This window comes from Podarcis bocagei (genome assembly GCF_964188305.1).
Source record: "Podarcis bocagei genome assembly, chromosome: 13".
Lineage (NCBI taxonomy): Eukaryota > Metazoa > Chordata > Lepidosauria > Squamata > Lacertidae > Podarcis > Podarcis bocagei.
This window is the reverse complement of record NC_138138.1, coordinates 19,460,479-19,481,278: the sequence shown is the minus strand read 5'-3', so window position 1 is coordinate 19,481,278 and position 20,800 is coordinate 19,460,479. Positions and strand designations below refer to the sequence as shown.

At 42.6% G+C, this 20,800-nt stretch overlaps 1 protein-coding gene across 1 annotated transcript in view; it reads right to left on the bottom strand.

Annotated features, from left to right (window-relative positions):
- The window catches only part of LASP1 (LIM and SH3 protein 1), a 49,093-nt gene extending 30,700 nt beyond the window's left edge, over positions 1-18,393 (bottom strand). Inside the window, exons 1-2 of the mRNA XM_081168292.1 lie at positions 18,025-18,393; positions 10,616-10,710 (exon numbers count right to left, since the gene is read on the bottom strand). Coding sequence (XP_081024418.1) covers positions 10,616-10,710; positions 18,025-18,093 — 164 coding nt within the window. The 5' untranslated portion in view covers positions 18,094-18,393. The remainder of the gene's footprint in view (positions 1-10,615; positions 10,711-18,024) is intronic.
- Between the last annotated feature and the right edge of the window lie 2,407 nt (positions 18,394-20,800).

The window sequence follows — 20,800 nt, the reverse complement described above, 5'->3', positions numbered from 1 at the left end:
GCAGTTCAAGAGTATTTGCAGTGTAATGCAAGGGAAAATCTCACAACCACAGACTTGGCTTATCAGAATCAGGAATTAAAACATTCATGTTTAAACTTAGTTTTCTATTCTCTAAATAACTTCTGCATCAAAAACACCCAGTTTCACCAGCATTTAATTGTTTCCTGTACATATCAGGTTGGCATAGTCCCATAAACTACTGAAGGAAACAATAAGGGTAAGGGTCTGATACTAGCTCATAATTTAAAAAATTATTCTGAATGCTAAATGTTTCACATACTGCAGGGTTGTTTGGAATCACTACTTGAATCCACGTGACAGCGTAATGGATTTAACAGTGAACAGTTACTGTGGAAATTCATCCTTGCAGTAGGAACATTGTCAGTGGTTGACCTAACAGCTAGAGCAGGGGTCAGCCAACTTTTTCAGCAGGGGGCTGGTCCACTGTCCCTCAGACCTTGTGGGGGGCCAGATTATATTTTGATGGGGGGGGGAACGAATTCCTATGCCCCACAAATAACCCAGAGATGCATTTTAAACAAAAGCACACATTCTACTCATGTAAAAACACCAGGCACACCCACAAATAACCCATACATGCAGTTTAAATAAAAGGACACATTCTACCTATGTAAAAACACGCTGATTCCCGGACAGTCTGCGGGCTGGATTGAGAAGGCGATTGGGGTGGATCCGGCCCCCGGGCCTTAGTTCACTAGACTACAGCAAAGATACTTTCTTACTAAATGCAGCATGTCCACATAGATTTCATTTTCTCAAAAGATACTTAAGTACTGGCATTAGCAATGAATTTTTGGAATCAGGACCAGAAGACTAAATATTTGGGGGGAAACCCAAAACCAGCCACTTTTAGTAAGAGGCCCAAGTGAACAGCAGCAAGTTATTTTGGCAGAACCAGTTGTTGAAATCTGCTCTGTGGAAAATGTATATTGCTACCATAATTACTAAGCAAGAGACAGAAAATGAGTCCAACTGTAAAGGAGGAAAAGTTTGGATTCTCCTTCATAATATGAATAAGAGTGGCCATGTAACTCTTGAATAGCTAGCATAAATACAAATGCTTAGAATAAGGCAGAAGCAAATCTCATCTGCACAAGAACTCAAGACACAAGAACTGCAGTAAATGCACTGCAGTTATTTTAAATGTTTTAATTAGCAAGTGCCGTGGTCTCCAATAACATAAGCCATTTTTGTGGCTCCTACCTCTTAGTTCTACCAAACAAATGTGCCCTTCACTTCCATACTTATGCCATTCCTAAAAAAACCAAAACCTTCCCCTATCATCTGCTATCACTTACCAAATGTCCACCTTCAGCCTTTGTAGATTCTACTTCTTGCTACCTCATAGCAAGGGGCGTGGGGGGGATTTGTATTGCTCACTTTCTATTGAGTAAGCTAGTTATGAAAGTATACCTACACTCCCCCCCCCCACAAGATAAAGAGGTGAAACTGGCACACTTTTATAATGTATCAAAAGGTAGTAAAGAGAAAATTCCCAGTACAGTGGTACCTCAGGTTACATACGCTTCAGGTTACACACTCCGCTAACCCAGAAATAGTGCTTCAGGTTAAGAACTTTGCTTCAGGATGAGAACAGAAATCGTGCTCCAGCGGCGCGGTGGCAGCAGGAGGCCCCATTAACTAAAGTGGTGCTTCAGGTTAAGAACAGTTTCAGGTTAAGAACGGACCTCCGGAACAAATTAAGTACTTAACCCGAGGTACCACTGTACTGTATTAATTCCTTAAGTCACAAACTGGCTTGCACACATTTCAGAACACTGAGGAGGAACTCTTTAATGGAGAAAATTAATCTGATAGTGTGCAAAATTTGGGGAAAATATGTTAAGTTGGGTAGAGGGGCTTAACAATGCAAAAAGTTCAAGGCCTTTTCTAAAAATGTGATGCACTTCAACCGTCATTACTAAAATGTATTTCCACATGAAACTTTAGAAAGCTTTTAGATAAAAAATTAAATATGAAAGTTCTTCCATTTCCACCTTTATCTTTACTGCAGGTGCTTGTGATCAGTCTTAGTTCATATAATACTGTGCTACCAGAAACTCCTTTGTAAGCTGCAAAAAAGCAACTAATAAGTCAAATAAATAATAATATTATCCATTGTCCTAAGTTCTTGAAGGCAGGCTCCAAAGCAGGGGTTGAAAGAAAACAAAGTAACAGGTGGGAAGCATGCTGATTGCTGACCAAATACTTGACACCACACATCCTATAATACTTTGGAGGTGTAGATATGACATTGGGTTGCATACTGGAAGATCTGTATTTAAAAGGGAAAACAAAACTGGAAAATATGACAAGTTTTTTACAGCTACCTAGAAGCAGACACAATAGGTAAGTGACAGCTATTTAAAATATCTTCCTACTCTACTGAAAGCAAATCATTAGCATCATGCATTGCAAAATGTGACATTTGTATGAAGGCTTGCAATTTCTGAGAAAAAGCTTTCAAGAACTGAAAAGCAGGCTATGAGGTTGATTTGGAAGGGGGTACAATATAAATCCAATAAATAATACAGCAAATTAATTTGGAGCACAGATTCATGAATGGAGAGATTTCAAATAGTCACTCTTAACTAAACATGTGTGTTAAAACGCCGTAGTTTTCCAGAAAGACCCGTATACAGCTCAGAAGCCAGCCTTTGACAACCTTAACATCCTGCAAGTTCCATACAATTCAATCATAGATTCTGATTCAGTTTGGGAATCATTCATTTCCTTCCTGAGTTAGAAATGAAAGTATCCTTTATTCACCACCAGCAACAGAACAATTCCCATATTGATTTCTTGTAAGAATCAATTTCAAGTCATACATGCTGTTTGGGACTAATCCAGGCTCAACCTTCACCTAAAGGAAAGGTTCAAGATGAGATGATACTCCCAAAATATCATTCCAAGAGGAAGACAATTTTATATATTTAAAGAATTTTCATCCCACACTTTAGTCAAAAAAGCTCCCAGAGCAGCTTACAGTTTACTACAGAAAGTGCCTATCCTCAAGCTTACAATCTAAAATAAAATATAATAAAAATTGACACAAAAATAAAATGGATTGGAAGGGAAGGGGGGAAGCAAATCCATGTTCAAGTTCTTAGTTACAAGTTCCTATAATGACCTGCTAGGACTGAAGAGTTCAAGAACAGAAGCCAAAAGCTGCTGGTCTCTTAGCTGTACAGTGGACCCTCCGGATACGAACTTAATTCGTTCTAGGGGTCCGTCCGTACCCTGAAAAGTCCGCATCTAGAGGTGCCACTTCTATGCATGTGCGCGGTGCAATATAGCGCTTCTGCGCATAGGGCAAAACCTGGAAGTTTGCCGCGTTCGCAACCCTAAAGTTACATTACCTGAAGGTAACGTAACCTGAGGGTCCACTGTACTGATAAGAGTGGCTCTGCATCCCTTCTCTGCTACAGTCTGATGTAATGGTTGCTGCCAAGCGATAGCTGATGGAAGAAAGAGCCTGGATTCTCAGCAAAGCTAGTACGGAACTAAACAGAAGATCACTTCTGGGATGGTTTCTTCCAAATGACAGGGGCTAATTGAATAATACAGTAGTTATTAATTCATCAGGCAATAGCATTCATCAAACATTAGCACTCCAGCAGCACAACAGAGTAATGAGATCTCCCCAGTACAGTGCCATTTTTAAGAGCAACAGGGATGCAAATAAAAAAGCTGCAATATTCAGATCAGAGAAATAGCACTAGACAGTTGAGGATTATAAAACAAATGCTTTGAACATGCCCCCAAAGAGAGCAAAGACCTAAAAGTGCTGATCTTACGGAGCACCACAGCATTTGACTTCCTGTGTGCAATTATAACTGTAAAACAGAGGGAAGGACATGGGGACAGCCACATGGAGTCTAAGAATGATGATAAAGTATATGGGTGGTGTGTTGACCCACCAGAACAGCAACAAAAGAGACCAACGAGGCAAACCAGTCATGCATTTCCCCCCCTCCATGGCGATAATAAATCGCTTCTACTAAAAGGAACCACATATATTAGTTTCCCAAAACAGAGAAACAAGAAATAGATGCTACTGAAAGAAACACGGAAATGTAGTCATCCAATAGTATTAATTCATCCAGTAAAAGTCGCAACAAATAAACAGACAAAAACCGTTTTAAAGCAGCTGCTCTGCAGAAAGGAGTGCTGCATCTTCCTTCCAAGCAGGGGGAAGAGGAAATAACTGTGCAACTAGGCCACTCACTTCCTGCCATCTATTCTACAGCATTTCAAGAAATAAAGAGGTCTGCTCAGTGGGGTGTACATAAGTGAGCCTTCCAGATTCACCACACTCAAGCAATTCATTACCAGCACCCACTTCCTTTTAGTGTGGACGGACAATAGCCTGTTCCAGAACTCTAGGAAACTTTGCTGCTTCTGTGCAGAAAAATCATGTTCTGTTCTGAACTTTCCTCTTCTTACTAGTAAACTGGAGATGTAGAGAATGAAGCGTGCTTTTACGCAATAGTGTGCATTGTTGCTCTGTAGAATATCATGAGGCATTTACTAGTGACAAGGTATGTTTTGTTTCTGAAGTAAATGTATGTGAGAAATGAAGAGCCAGATTTTACACACCTCCCCACTACTGTATTATAACTAGTCAAAACCGCAAAAACCTAGCCTACTTGATCCTATGACATAGCTGCATCACAACAGGAACAGACTCCAGCCTGCAGCCTTCTCTAGCAAACCAGCAGAGGCCAATTTTGATCAGTGGAATAATAAACACACTTTTTACAGAAACTACATTAGTTCTGGGTCACAAAAAACCAAAGTTTTAAAGGAGGTGTTTTCTTCCATCACAAGTAGTAACTTTTATACTAACACGCCCTTCAGAGGTTTGCATATTTAAATGTAATCAATACAGCATGTACGTAACCCAACCCCCTTAGTAAAATGACACCTAAAACAGAACATTTGTTTGTCTTGAGATCAAAACTGGGGTGAGCCATTTATTCCAAATTAAGGTACTTCCAAAACAGCTAGAAAGCTGAAGTATTGTATACATGAAGTCACATAAAACTCAATTACTGAAAAAATCTGAGGGCATGGCATTTTTGTGTCTTAATAGTCAACACTTTGGACATGATGCTTTCATTTTATGCTAGGACTGCACTAGCATAATAGGAGAAGCTAGATAGAATGTTAGCTTGTGGAAGTTTCCCTTTCACACTTGAATCAGTCTTAGCTTGAAGGGGAGAGGGCAAATGGAACTGAGCTGCTGCAGGATGTTTCTTTTCATACATTAAGAATCCTTGAACTGAAGAAGAGAGAATTATACAATCTCTCAAATGGAAAAATTAGAGATGGAAGAGTTCTGAGTCAGCATTGTCCAAGGAGTTCACATGCCCACACAGCCATGAAGTTAACTAGGTAACCTTGGGCCAGTTACACACAGGCAGCTTAAGTTACCTCACAGAGTTGTGAAGACAAGGGGGGCTAGCCCACATCCATGCATTACCACCTCTGAGCTCATTCAAAGAAGAGTGAGGTAACAATGTAAAACCATGCAAAATTCCATTACTGGAAGCCCAAATCAAGCTTATACAGTTTTTGATCAGTGTATTTTAATTTTTGTTGTAATCCTTACATTAACCCAGTAAAGCAAGCCAGAATTATCCCTGTATTACAGGGGTCAGAGAAATACTAATTAATTCACCGAAGTGGCAACAGTCAAATCAGGAGCTTACCAATTCATGGCTCTATCTTTATATGCTACACTAACTCTGTAAAAGTGGGGCTAACAGGGTATATCATTCAATCTAGCTTTTCAAAGACACTATTGACAGAAGATGCTAGGAAGTAAGCCCTTGAGATCAGAGCAAACATGCCCTGTTCACCCCACCTCATTGATGAAGGAAAGCCTCAGAGGGCAAAACCACACAGCAAAGGCGCCATTGGAAGGTTATGTTCAGATTGCCGTATGGCATCAAGGCAGCAAAGAGGAAGCCCAGCCTTCTTCCTACTGCTCTGACTGAGAAATAAGCTTACGGCCTGGCAGGAAGCCAGAGCACGGACAGAAGAAAGCCTGTATTAGACATGTTTGAAAAAGCAAGCTTACTCCTGCCAGCATAAACGTGGCCTTTTCCCTCCCCACTCCACAGAAAATGATAGGACATTCATTGTACAATTCCACTTTTTATGGCGGATGTTTAGAAAGGAGGGCCTTGTACAAGACTCTGTCAGCACTGACCATAGTTGGAATCCCCCCCACCCCCAAAATATTATGCCAAAGAGTACATATATTGGGGTTTTGGTCTCAAACTGCTATTTTACACACTTTATATAAAATCTAGTGTTTTATATTTGGCAAAATTCTGCACTTTGGTAAGGAACAGTGTGTCTGAAGAGGACATGAGTATAGGGAAACATGAGCACTAATTAAAAGGGCAATTCCTTATCTCTGAATCTCAAACTTTTGAGAATATACAGTATCTGTCTATTTTCAATCTTGCCCTCACATACCTGAGGAATATACCTAGTCAAAGAAATCCTAGGTAAGTTAGTCATATGCCGTTTCACTAAATAGGAAGAAACAAGCATATGCATAAAAAGAGTTAAGAAAAACAGTGTTTTAAATAGCGTATATGCATGTCACAACAGCAACCATCTTAGAAGAGCCACCATCTTTTCTTGTGAGAAGAAAAAGGGGTCATTTCTTCTAAGATGGCATTTACAACCTATATTTTTTCACTACTTCTATTACAATACTTTTAATTCTGCTGCCTGATCAATAACAAAGTGTTTTTTAATCAATTAAATACTGCAGACCTAATCAGAAACCTAATCATATTTTCCATTAAAGTTTGAACCCTAGTTGTGAAGGTTTTTGTTTTGTTTTTTAACCAAAAGATTCATAGGAATAAACAAAAAAATAAAAATAAAAATTGCCCAGTAGCACCTTAGAGACCAACGAAGTTTGTTCTTGCTATAAGCTTTCGTGTGCATGCACACGAAAGCTTATACCAAGAACAAACTTTGTTGGTCTTGTTAATGGAGAAATCTGAAGGCTCCCTTGGACAAAAAAACAAGGACACCAGCCAGGAATACCAGAGCAAAACAGCAGCCAGTAGGCTTGGTCTTTATTGAAGACTGCCGTGACAGGACTCCCACCTGCCACAAGGTGGAACAAGATGGAAGCCCCAAACAAAAGAGCCCCAAACTTTTATTAGCTGCTAATCCCCATGTCACACACCCCAAACTACATCACTCATACATCACGGTTACATCATGAAAGGGGAGGTCTGGTGGCAGTAATCTTAGCATCCTGGACCCTGCCCCATGGTTCTCCTTGCCCTCCACCAAACACCCATCAAGTGTAACAAAAAAGATATTTACATTTCCCTGTTTCCCAGCCAAGTTAATCACACCCTTTTGTCTTCATCTGGGTTTGTTATTTCTGGAATGGCTACCTGTCTGGCACTCAGGTATTAGGATGCCAGGGATTATCACTCAGGCAGAGGGGCTGCTGAGTTGCTGAGCTCACATGTCTCTATGAATTTCTGAAGTTTTCCCAGTGAGCCAGTACATAGATACATTTATCAGTGAATTGTTACATTTGGTTTCGTGCAGCAAAGGCCCTTTGAATAGATAGGAAGAAACTGTGATGAAGTGTTTCGTGGGGACAAATCACAAAAGTCACAAAAGCGATTGTGCTGATTTTGGTAATGGGCTGCATGTGCATGATATCTGCTGGAGGGGCAACCCCCCTCAACCTATACATAAATTCCTGCAACAGTCTCTAGGGTGCTACTGGACAATTTATTTATTTTTTAAAATATATTTTGACTATGTCAGACCAACACGGCTACCTACCTGAATCTAGAACCATAGGAATAAACAATTCATGTTACCTCTCTTGACAAATGCTGAATGTGGCATGTGGTACAACTAAGTTCAGAAAAACCCAGTAGCACCTCACCTCCTAAAATATCCTTGCTCTGGACATGGATTCTGGGTGCCCTTAAAGCCTCTCTTGAAGTTCTATCCCACATACACACTTCCTGAATTGCTGCCCATAAAGTGACAACTCCGTACTCTGCTGCTCTATCTAAATACGCAAATTTCCCACCCAGTGCTGCTGAAGCTTTCAACAAGAAGAATGGGGCAAGAACAAAGCTTTACCATAGTCTAAGCTACCTTCATGGGCATAGCAGGCTGAATGGAAAACTGAGGTTTGGAGGTGATGAACTGGAGGAGAGGAGGTCACCTTGCAGCCATCTTGACTATTAGTGACACAACCAGGAGCATGGTAATTGTCCTGGGGAAGACAGCACCTGTCTTGATCAGGAGACCAGTTGTGAACTAAAGTAAAGTATCCCATATCTCCAGACAGAAGTGGCAGTTGGAAGCATAAGCAAAAACACTGGAAATGAGGCTTTCCCAAGCATTTAGATCTGTCTAAATGAGCCATAAGCTGCTGGTAAAGCACAGCTTCATTCTATTTGTTACAACTGAGTGGGTCTTATAGAAGCTGAAGGGGGAAATTAATTTTTCCACCTCTTGAGAATGCCAAGTAACAGACATGGGTCAAGGGTTGCGGGCAGTCACCATTTTCACAGGCTTTACTCAAACCCATGTTTATAATAGCAAACCACTGCGGCTAATCACATGTTCTGTTTGTTTCTTAAATGTATCTGTCACTTCTTAACAATATCCTCATCTCGCTTTCATCTTTGGACCAGATGATGTAGTTATTCTGGGCTGGATCCAGAGTTAAGTGTGCTAATGGGACTGGTGGAAATCTACTTCCCACCACCTCCTACATCTGGCAGTCCCCGCTACCCACGCATGCAACACAGGGACTCAAGGGAAATTGCTGAACGGGATGGGCTGTGGTGTGGGGGCAGCCTCAAAATGGTTGGAGGCAACTTTCCTGAACAGAATCTTGCCACATACTTTCGCCTGCACTTATGTATAACTTCTACTCCTTTCCAAAAATTCCTAACCCTGACTTGCTCCCAAGTCTTCCCCCTCCCCAAGCCTTTTCAGAAAGCTTCTGAAGCAGCTTTCTTGACCCAAATATTTTCATGCCATCTCTTTTTATGATCTCCATTACTTTCCACTGCAAACTTAGTTTTGAAGATTTTCATCTTCCTGTTCTTTTGCTATTGGCACTGTTGATCTTTCCCTTTCATGTCCTCTTCTGAAATACTTGCTGCTTTCAGAGCTTTTCTTGAATCACGGCCACTAGTTAACCCATATATCCTTCTTGCTATCGCATGACTTTTGCATTATCCATCTATGCTTAAAATTACCAACATTCTAGCACTGAGCACATCACTTTGTGGACTGTGTCACTGTTGCAATCCCTTCGGTGCCATGTTAAGACATATTTATATGCCCAGGCCTTAAGTTAGTTTTATTGCCTTGCCTCTACTTGCTTTACAGCAGGAAAGGAGGAACTTTTTGGGGTGGAGGGCCACATTACCCCAGTGAAAAGCTGTCAGAGGCCACATTTCAATAGTGGGTAAAGCCAGACCTATACATAATCATACATCACTGACACTCTCACACAGGTTAAATTCTACTTCCCGTGGAAAGACACATATGTTAAATTCTCAGTAACTGCACTCAGGTTACATCCTCCCCTTTCTCCAAAGACTTTTAAAAAACCAATCTTGTAAGAACGAAAGCTTTCCTTTTACCTGTCAAAAAAGTTCAGCGATCCCAGAAGAATACAATGTACAGCTGAACAGCAAACCTTGCCTTACAACTATTCAAAGTCTCAAACTTCAAAATGAAATTGCACCCCAAAAATTGCATGTAAACAATTGCAAAATGTATGGAGAACTTTTTGCACATTAGCAAAGTGCAAGCTCGAGTCTTCATGTAGCTAGAGTTTCTTACTTCCTACAGCAGATCTCCTTGCACAGGAAGAAGTTGCAAATTCACATCTTGCAAAGGAGGTTGCAAAGAAAGTCTCTCCCCTACCTCCCAATGCAATTGTACACTCTCCCTTTCTTTTTGGTTCCCTCTTCCCCTTTCCCCCAGCTAAGCTGATTGCACAGATCAGCTGTTTAACATGAAAGAGCTGATGGGGGAGGAAATACAGCTCCCACCTGAAGAAGTGATGGGTGAGAGGAGCCAGAGAGGGCCAGAATAAGTCCAACTGCAGGCCAGATCTGGACTGGAGACTCCCCTCCCCTGTGCTATAGTTTCATTTTGTTATGAAGGATGTGGGATATGTTGTTTATACTACTGTATTTTTATTATTGTATACCACACTGGAGTTTGTCAGGATAAAGTTCAGAATTTTTGAAAAATAAAATAGGTCACCTATCATGCTGTTGGTACTAGCTTCCTAATGAATAACAAATTCTATTCTCTCAGAGTCACTGACAAGGGTTTAGAAGGATACTTTGAAAGGATGGACTAATTAGGATTAATACCTCCACAGGTATCAGCTCAGCTTCTTTCCTTGTGTCTCTTGCCTGCCACATTCAACAACTAAATTGCATTGAGATTTCCAGATACACACAGCCCCTTGAAATATACTTTTCACTTGCAGCTATACACAACCAGCTTTACAGAGTAGAAGGGCAAAGTAATGTGAACACCAGCAACTTACGCATTGCAATACGGCTTCTTCTCATAGCCCTTGTAGTTTTTCATGTTGAGAGTCATCTTGCAGACCTCGCAGTGGAAACATGCTTTATGCCAAAACTGGGAAAACATGAGAAACAAGTGTTAATGTAGAAAGTTTGATAGTAGGCTACTTCTTCCTAGCTGGAAAATGTTATTCCCAGCAGTGGCTATTAGCCTCTAGAAATTACAATCAAGCATGCTGCAAGAAGACTCTTTCTAGTATCCTGCAGCACTGTCTCCTCCAGAGCTTTCCAAACTTCAGGTAAAACACTTTTTAGATATGCATCATTTCGCAACACAGAAACACAGTTTTACTAGCAAACCAGAGGTTAAACTAACCCCTTTCCTGCCCTGGGAGTGTTCACGCAACACAGCTACACGCTGCAGCTGACACACTAACGTGTCATGACACACAGTTTGGAAAGCTCTGGTCTGCTCCATTATGAAGGTCTGTTTAGACATATGCTTGACCAAAGAGCCTTTCAACAGCATTTACTCAACCCAAAAACACACTGTGTTTAAAGTTTAAAGACAGGCTAGGGAAAACATTCCTTTGTATTCAGTCAATGACCTATTTGTTTTTCAACAAACAAGCATTAGCAGTTTATACAATGTGGTCAGCACTAACCAAAATTGTATTATATTGGCACATGATGAGCCTTAGGAAATATTTCCAACTCATCACCTGACTGCGAGTTCTCTCCCCACCCTCCCCCAACAGGAAGTTGCCATATGTGGCCTTAGCACAGAAATCTAATCCTGATACGCTGAAGAAGGTCTCCTTTCACAGTAACTCTGAAACCACTGTAGTAGGCTTTCCATATGGTCTTGAAAGATAGCTCATCATGCAAGATTGATGCTAAAGCAGCCTTGATTCCCAGATGCTCCTCTAAATGAAATGTTTTATGTCTTATAAAAAGCAGACTAGGAGAAAAGCTCCACACTGAGAACAGGTAACACAGAATTGTCAACCAGCAACTATTCTGGTAATAAAGTAGAAATACAGATTTCCACAACCACATGGTGAGCTGGAGATCTCTTATAGCCAAGCAGCATGCCAGTTTGACTACAAGATTCTGGATTTTGAGAGCAAGAGCAGAGATGCCTCTACATTTTGAAAATCCATGCTAATTTCTCCCGCTTTCCACAGCTTGGAAGTGCAATTACTCACCTCTGTCAAACAAGCTAAGCAAACTATCAGAAAGTCACTTGTTTTATCTTAAACACATTCTAAATTCTGCAAACCAGTCTGGACAGTTCTGAAAGTTATTCAGCACTAACAGCTTAGGGGAAGGGAATATGTGGACTATTGTGGGAAATAATGCACATGTTCAGGAGTGGCACATCACCTAAATGATGAAAGGGATGTAATTATTTTCAAAAGTTCACATGCTCTGAGAAAATGTACAAGATCACAAGTATTTTACAATATCCTTCCAAAACATATTTTGTGAATGTTTGTGATCATGCAGAAAAGTCAATGGTTCAGAAATAAAATTATCTTAAAAAACCCAGACTGGAATATTAAGAAGAAAAAGGTTGGAACATATTTCTAAAGGTGGAGAGCAAGAAGTTTGGGCAATAATGCCTCGCTATGCCCCCTTCTTAGCAGCATGAAAAATAGAGATATATCCATGGGTATGTAAAAGATGGGGCTTCTAAACCAACACACTATCAAATACCTCACAGGGACTCCTTTTTGGCTTTACTTTTCATCTGTAAGAGCTAAAAAAACTTGACTTGAACAAACTTCTGTAGAAACTATCAGATACCATGCAAAGTGAAGTTTATATTTTATGATGTGATTGTACCTAGTTAAGTTGCTCTGTCCACAGGTTCTACCAGCTGACCTGTACTTCCTTCATGTGCAAAAATTTCAAATTTTAAAAGAAATATTATAATAAGCAAATGCCAGAATTCTATTTAATGACCAAGATCTACAGCTAGGTTTGCTAGTCTTGTAAAACCAACATTTAGTGGTGGCTGCATTATATTGAAAATACGGTGAACGAGAGAGTGCCACACCCAATACTTAAACATGCCCACAACCTAGCATAAGATGACTCAGTATTCGAGCAAAGCAAGCCTGTCTCACTTTGATCGCCCAGGGCAATAGATTTGCACCTTCACCTATGGCTGATGGCCAATTCCTCTTGCAGAAATGAATTTCTGTATTGTGCTCAACAGGCCCCTCTGGTTGCTAACAGGCAAAACTTGTTATTAAACCCTTCCTGTTATGTAACCTCTAGCAGTTTCTAATGCACATATATGAAACCTTAAGATTTTCAGACTCATTTATGTTTACACATATTTAAAACTGCATTAGCAATAGAGAGCAAGGGTCACTGCATTCCTGGAATGTCTGGCAAGTTTTGTACCCCAGACTAGTAGACTTTTTAGTATAAGTAAATACCGTAGTTTAAGATTTGACAAAATCAGCTATACCCATTTTTTTTGTAGTCTATTGCAACAATTCAGACTTTGGGCAATAACAAGTCTTTCATTACCAAAAGGATGCAGGGTTGCAGAGAGCCTTAAATAACTTTTCTAAACCACAGCATTTCCACCTTCAGTATGTATGCAGACTTCAGGCTGCCTAAAAACTGCATTTCAAGCACATAACCAAGGAGCATGCAACTCCAATACTGCCCCAAGACAAAAATCTACTCAGCCTTCAGCATTAGCATTCTGTCAAGTATGCACTCATAGTTTGCAACCACGTACAAGCTTATCCCTGGGTAATAGCCATGTGGCTTAAACTTTACCTTAAACATAAAATGGAAAACTGAAACTAGTGTATTGTGAGGCCATGCTCACAATTTACTTCAGCTTAACAGAGATGCTTTAAATCCTCAACAGCTTCTGTCTGCATATAAAGTTTAACATTCAACCACCACCCACAGTCACAGAGGAAGCAAATGCTTGAAGAAATATAGCTAGTCAGCATTAAAATGTTCCTCTCACCCTCACCTTTTTGAAACTTGGAAATTATACCCAAAATTAAGTCACCAAGATCACAGAATACTTGTGTGGAATACCAGTATTGTAAGTTGAAGCTACTTGAGACAATATCTGGAAAGTTGATATGACAGCGATCTGCACACCAAGGAAAACCAGTAAACTTAAGACAAATCTACATTTCAACATCACCTGCCATTTGGATCCATATATGGTTATATGGAAGTTAACCTTAACTCTTCAGAAATGCTGTCTCCTTACATAGCTGGCAACTTTCCCCTTTTTTTTAAGGGAAATTCCCTTATTCTGAATAGGATTCCTTGCAAGAAAAAGGAAAAGTTGACAGCTATGGTCTCCTTAATGGCAGCCTGACACTCATCTCATATGAAATGCAACTCCTATGACCTACTGCTTTGAAATTAGAACACACGGATGTATGCCTTGAGTTCTGATACTGACCAAGGGAGCCAGTGTGCCAGTTTCTGCATTTGCTGAAGCACAGCGATCTAAAACAGCAGTTCTGAACTTACGTGTTCAGGCTCAATTCCACACCAGTTCTATCAGCATTTTGTGAAAGCCATGCAAATCCCCACTATGAGATAAACACTACCGAACAGTGGGCAGTGATGTATGTGGGGGGATAAAATCTCTTCTTTTGTGAAGGTGGGACAGTTTCTTTCCTCCTCTTATTTCCCCATAAACATTCTTCTCTGAAACACTGGCTCAATTATTATTATCAGCAAGCACTAGTACAACTTGGCTCTGAATGAAAACTAGACCAGCGACTATTCTGCATGTCAAATTATACCCCTTCGCTGCATTCAATAAAAGGGGTTTTTTGCTTTCTATTGTTCACACCAGGAAACTCAGCAGGAACCTCAGCAACACACAGTTGGATTAAGAGACACTCCTCTACCACCTCAGAACACAAATATCTAATCAGTAGCTATAGCTTGTGGAAATATTACCGGTACAAGACGCACATAGCACAGTGCCTATAACCCAGGACTTCTGATTCCTTCTCTCCCTTTTAAAAACAAACCCTTCTTCTCAAAACATCCATGTTTAAGACTGTAGGAATTTTGCATCACCCCATCTGAATTTTGTATTAATCTAGTTTTTTTAAAAAAAACATTTGAATAGGACAGTCAGCAGGCTTATTTCTTTCAACCTATGCCTGTAGCAATCCTTGATAAAGCAGGGGGTGGATGTGATTTTTTCTTTAAACAGAGAAGAAAGGAACACAGGTGATATAAACCCTCTTCTGCATGTAACTGACTATCCTGACACACACACCCTTTAAGGTCTGATACCAGAGAACATGGCTTGGCAAAAAGCACCTGGGTTCAGAGGCTATAAGGAAGTACCGGTAAGTGGTGCACTTTTGTGAGAATTCAAGTTTCCTTCATCCACATGCCCCTTTTGCTTTAAATATCCAAACCAGATTAGGATTTAAATGAATCTAGTTTAAAGTGTATGAAAAGATATACTGACAGACTACTGCAAAGTGATGGTGGGGTATGCCTACCACAGAGCTGTAACTACAGGGCGGGCGGGCTGGCTAGTCACATTTTTTTGCCGGGATGAAGGCTCAAGAGGGACACCATTGAGGCTCCCAGCCTGTGTGTGTACCAAACTGGGTCTTTGACCTGGCTGAAATAAAGCCTAGTTTTGCCCCTACCTACCACTCTGAAGAGAAAATGGATGCAGTTACACAGCTAAGTTTACTTTAGACTGGGAACAAGGAATGGGGGGAGGAAGTTGAATTTCTTGAATTTGGAGTGATGTGATTGAGATATTTGCATTTTTCAGACACATTTTTCTAAGTCTTACAATTTTTTGTTGGAGAAATAATTAGTGTAACTAAGACCAATTACACTTATTAAGAACTACTAATTATTCTGGTATTGACAATCATTTGCAAAACTAAATCTGATCTCTCTTCAGTCTTGGAATATGGCATAAAAGGTTTAAAAACTTAAACCAACACAAACAGCAGCAGCAAAAAGGAGTAAGTCTTCCCTTTAAATAAATCTATAAAACCAATTCTAAGTTTTTAAACTCTGAAACACTGCTGAACAATCCATCTGGAGGGAGGAGGCAAGGGAACAGAATCTAAATGTAAAGCAGATGATAGCTTGTTAGTCCCTTTTCATTTTGTCTGTTGAGACACCCAGCTGTGTTTGTAACTGTGGAAAATAAAAAGCACTGGAAGTTCTCTTTGTTACTGGCTTTATCAGAAACTAGTTTGAGAACATTACAGAAAAAATAGTTGAGGTGATGTGGCACTTACACTGCTTCTTAAAATGGGGTTCACACAAGCAGCTGAGAACAGCTCAGAAATTCCTGTCTTTTAACCTTAGCAGTCAAAACTGGAATAACTGGAATACCTCCAACACCACATTCAGTTGTTCCATAGTTTTTTTTTTAATGGAGAAATTGAGAAGGTGCTTTTCTCCAATATTGTCACACAACCACCTCTTCTTGGACAGAAGACTTGGTAGAAATGCTATAAGCTATAGCTTAGTTATTTCCCAATCTAATTCACCATCAAATAAGGAAAAAGGGAAACAAGGGGAAAGATAGACTGCAGATTTGTTTAGGTAACCTCAATGCTCACACCCTTCAGCTAAAGGGGAAGACTGTAGCATTTGAGGGAGAGGGCTTGGGGAGTACTAACAGTCACTACTGATAGGGAGAAAAGCAATCTAAGAGAGTGCCAGATGAATGATCTAAGAATGCATATCCTTTGGTGATTTGCTGTGATGACAGCACATGCTCTTTGCCTTTTCCCATATGTGTCCCCTAAAGCCAGATTCTTTCTCAAAAGGCAGACTTGTGATTCAAGCTATCTACTGGTATCTAAATATCCAGTCTTATTCCATTGTTTTAGGAAATGGGAGCTGTCAAACCTACCAAGACTAGGAGTGAGACTACTTACTTGCTCTCTTGTGTACACACACTCTCTCTCTCATACACATACCTAATCTAAGGTTACCAGATTTTTCTCAATGAATCCGGGGGTACTTTTCAACTTCAATGGATTTTGCATGTAAATCTGGAGACTGCCCCCCGGGGAAACAGGGATGTTGGGTAACCTTAACCTAATCAATCCCAAACTATATCGTATCTGAAGAAGTGTGCATGCACACGAAAGCTTATACCAAGAACTAACTTAGTTGGTCTTTAAGGTGCTACTGGAAGGAATTTTTTTATTTTGACTATGGCAGACCAACACGGCTACCTATCTACTACTGAAACTATATCTTAACCACCATATCTGACCAAATCTCTGCATTCCTCAAGTTATTTCAAGCTTTGTCTACGACCAGGAACCCAGGGGCGGGAGGCAGGGAATCTGCTGCCACAGATCACAGTCCTCCTTAAACATTCCCCATACTGTCTCCCTGCAAAGCTGCAATCCATTACTACTGTGCACCCCATGGCATAAAACATTTGAATTCTAGCAGCTGCTAAAACCTGGTTGCTCCTCATCACACCTTGCAGGCAATACACCACTCTAATACCTTTTATATCCTCCTCAACACCTTTCAAAGTTGCCTCCTTGTCATTACTAGCACCCTCTGGGCATCCACAGAAAACCTCCTCCAATTCACCAGCCAAGAAACTCATTCTCGGGATGGGTGGGGAGGGAAGAGAAGGGGATCTGATGCCTAAGCCAGGGAAAAATCCCTGCACTCGTTCCTTTCAGTGAACAACCTGTTATTGCCACCTTTCTGGGTTGGGTGTGTGCGTGTGAGTGAGTGAGCGTGTATTACATACATAAACTGTATACACACACACCCCTTTCCTCCAGGCTCTCTGCTTATCTGCCATGCCCTTTGGCCTACACTCCAATCACCAACCCCCCACCCGCCAAATAGCAACTCTCCCCTCCCTTCTCCCTTTTTATTCAGCCCCTTAGTCTCCCATTCCCAACCCCTCTGACCCCCCCCTCCGCTCTAGCCATTCATAAACCTCCCCCCTTCCTTTTGTGCCTTGCACCCTCCTCCCGCCCCCCCCAAGACCATAGACTCTCCCCTCCCACCAATTCCTCACTTCGGGGGCTGCCCACTCGACCGTCTTCCCCAAGAGACCTCTACACTCCCTGACACACACCTACAGGCTCCCCGCGACCCACCACACCCCTAGATCCCCCCCTCTTTTTTGCTGGGGTCGTTTCCCCTCTTCCGCCTCACCCACCACCCTCCCTGTTTCCCCACTGCTCCTGCTCTCCCCTTCCCCAGCTCAGCTTGAGACACGCCCCAAGAGCCTGATTTCAACCCCCCAAGCCCGCCCCACAAACGCAAGTGGGGGGGAGGAAACCCGCACCCCCAGTTCAGTTTGCCCTCAGCCCCTCCGCTGATTCGCAGCCCCGCCCGCTCAACGGTCGCCGCCGCCGCCGCCCTCTCCTCACCCGGCAGCAGCACCCACCTTGTCGAGGCAGTTCACCTTCTCGGTCGGGTACACGATCTTGCCGCAGCGGGCACAGCTGGGGTTCATGGCGGCCGAGGCGAGGAGGAGGAGGAAAGCGTGTGTGTGTGTGGAGGGAGGGGAGAGAAATGCCTGCGCGTGTGAGGAAGGGAGGGAACCAAGAGGGGAAAAAAATAGGGGTGAAGGGAGAGAGACAGACCCCCGCGGAAGGCGGCGGTGGGAGTTGGCCCCGGCTGCCTGGAAATCTGCGCCCGTGGCGAGGCTTGTAACGCGAGCGGGAGGAGGAAGAGGGCGTGAGGGAAAGAGAGAGAGGAAGGAAAAGAAGCCGCCTCGGCAACGGCTGGAAACGACTGAGGGGAGGGGCGCGGCCAGCCAGCCCAGTCAGTCGCTCCCTCACGCGCCTCCGCCCTCGACGCGCCCGCGCGCGCGCACCAGCCAACCGTGGGGGCGGCGAGGGAATGGCGCGCGGGGTTTCGGCGCGTGCGTGCGTGGCCTGAAGCAACGGCCAGACTAAACGAACACACACAAAAAAAGGCGGGCGGGCGGCGAGTCGCGAGAGGGAGGAATAACCCGAAAAGGAGGCTAATGTCTGTCAGGAGCTTATGTGGGGGTGGCGGCGGCGGCGGGGATGACGGCGGTGTCTCCCCCCCCCCCATCTCCTTATGGTTCCCCACCACAGCCGGGCTCTTTGGAGAATTAAATCTTAATTCCATGTCGTCAGGACTTTATTGAGTCGTATCTTCTTCCTCTTCCCCGCCGCCTAGTAAGCTGCGCGGGACTCATGGCTCCTGAGGAGAAATGGCCTATAGGATGTAGCGCCTGTCAAAAGGTCGTCGGGTCTGTGGTCGTCCCGACCCTCCGCCGCCGCCCAATGTGCGCAGTGCGGGTTTACTCCCGAGTAAAACATGCCTAGGGCGCTAGGCTGTAAAAGGTGAAATACGGCCAAACACACCCTCAGGCGGAGTCGGGCGTTTGTTTCTCTGTGGTGGCAACGTTTTTGAAATAATGGTCTGCTCTCTGCTTCCTACCACCACCACCGCGCCTCTTTTCCCTGGCGGCCTTCACGACATCGATCTCTACCTTTCTCACTTTCCTCCCCTGAAGAAGAAGGTCGGAGATGAATTTCCAGCAGGTGTTACTTTGCGGGACATGCTATACCTGTTGAAATGGCCTCCTGTCGTCTTGAGTTGCTGCTGTCTGCCCAGGGCTTTTAAAAGCAGGGGAGAGAGAAGAGAAGAGAAGAAAGGCTATGTTTGACTAGGTCATTCTATTCTGGACTTGCTCAGTAAGTTGCCCTGGGAATGCGCTGACCAGGGGGGTACAAAATGCCAAAACGTTAACAAGTAAGCAATAGGAAAGTCTGCACCTGTTGAATGCCTGCCTGTTGTGCAGCTTTCTGGAAACGCAAGAAATGTTGCCAGTGCAGCCTGTATTTCTCAAGGCTGGCACATGTCCTCAGCCCAGTATTCTTGAATTGACAAGACGGAAGACGCCTGTGCGTGAATTGGTTTTATGTGTGTAGATCAGTGCACGCTGACCAACGCACATTACACTATGTTTATGGAAGACAATCTTACTTGGCTACGAGTGATCGCCAAAGAAGAAAGATACCTGAAGGAGCGTCTCCACTCCCATCATTCAGCCCAGACACTTGAGGTCCAGCTCCAAGCGTCTTCTGGTGGTTCCCTCCCTGCGAGAAGTGAAGTTACGGGGAATCAGGCAGAGGACCTTCTTGGTAGTGGCTCCTTTCCTGTGGAATGCCCTCCCATCAGATGTCAAGGAAATAAGTAACCATACAACCTTTAGAAGACATCTGAAGGCAACCCTGTATAGGGAGGTTTTTAAGGCTTGATGTTTTTATTATGTTTTTAGTTATGTTATAAGCCGCCCAGAGTGGCTGGGTATAAATAAAATGATGATGATGCTGATGTCGATGTTGTCGTCAGTGGGCCCCTGTGTTGTCTGCTGTGACTCTCCATAGTCTGAGCCTGAGGGCTTTCACACTCCTGAAATCCTTTTAGATCAGAGGTGAGGAGCCTATGGCCCAACATCAGGTATGGGGCTGGCAGAGATATGCTGCTTTCCCTGCTTGGCAAATATATCCCCCCCCCCCGACACCTAGGGGCAAACTTTGATAGGTAGGTGAGCATAGCCACCTGACAATCACCTGATGTAATTTTGCATTGCAATGAATTAGTGAGGGCATATTCCTTTGTGGGCAAGCACCCTGGAAGACAGGGTGGGTAGAAGGGGCTAGGCACCACCCCAACATTGGCCAGAGGGGTGAGTTCCATTGCGGGAAAACCAGTTGTAAGTAAGTTATTAAAGAAAAGAGCGAGTTGCAGCCCACCTTCTACCACCCAGACTGCCCCTTCTTTCTTGTGGGATCATAGTTTTGCTGGGGAAGGAGGAACCACAGAGCAAGAAAAGCGGGCAGGACAAGCCCAGAAAAGTGAACCTCTAGTTCTACAATTCTCTAATATTAAATGAATCGTGTCTTTTCAATACAGTTGGGATGTCTTTTGCAATTTGTTTTTAATTTAGTGTTGAACTTTCTGTCTGTCACCAGTGTTCCAATATATGGAGTTTGCAAATCTTTTATCTCCCCTTTTCCTGTCCTATCAATATCTCTTGAAAGCATTACTGCTCCACGTAGTTTAATTATTAATGTGTTTAAAGGTCTATCTACACTAGGTGTCCGAGGCAACTAAAAACAACAAAACATAAAATTACAATATAATTAAAAATGTACAAAAGATGTACAAGAAAGTGCAGG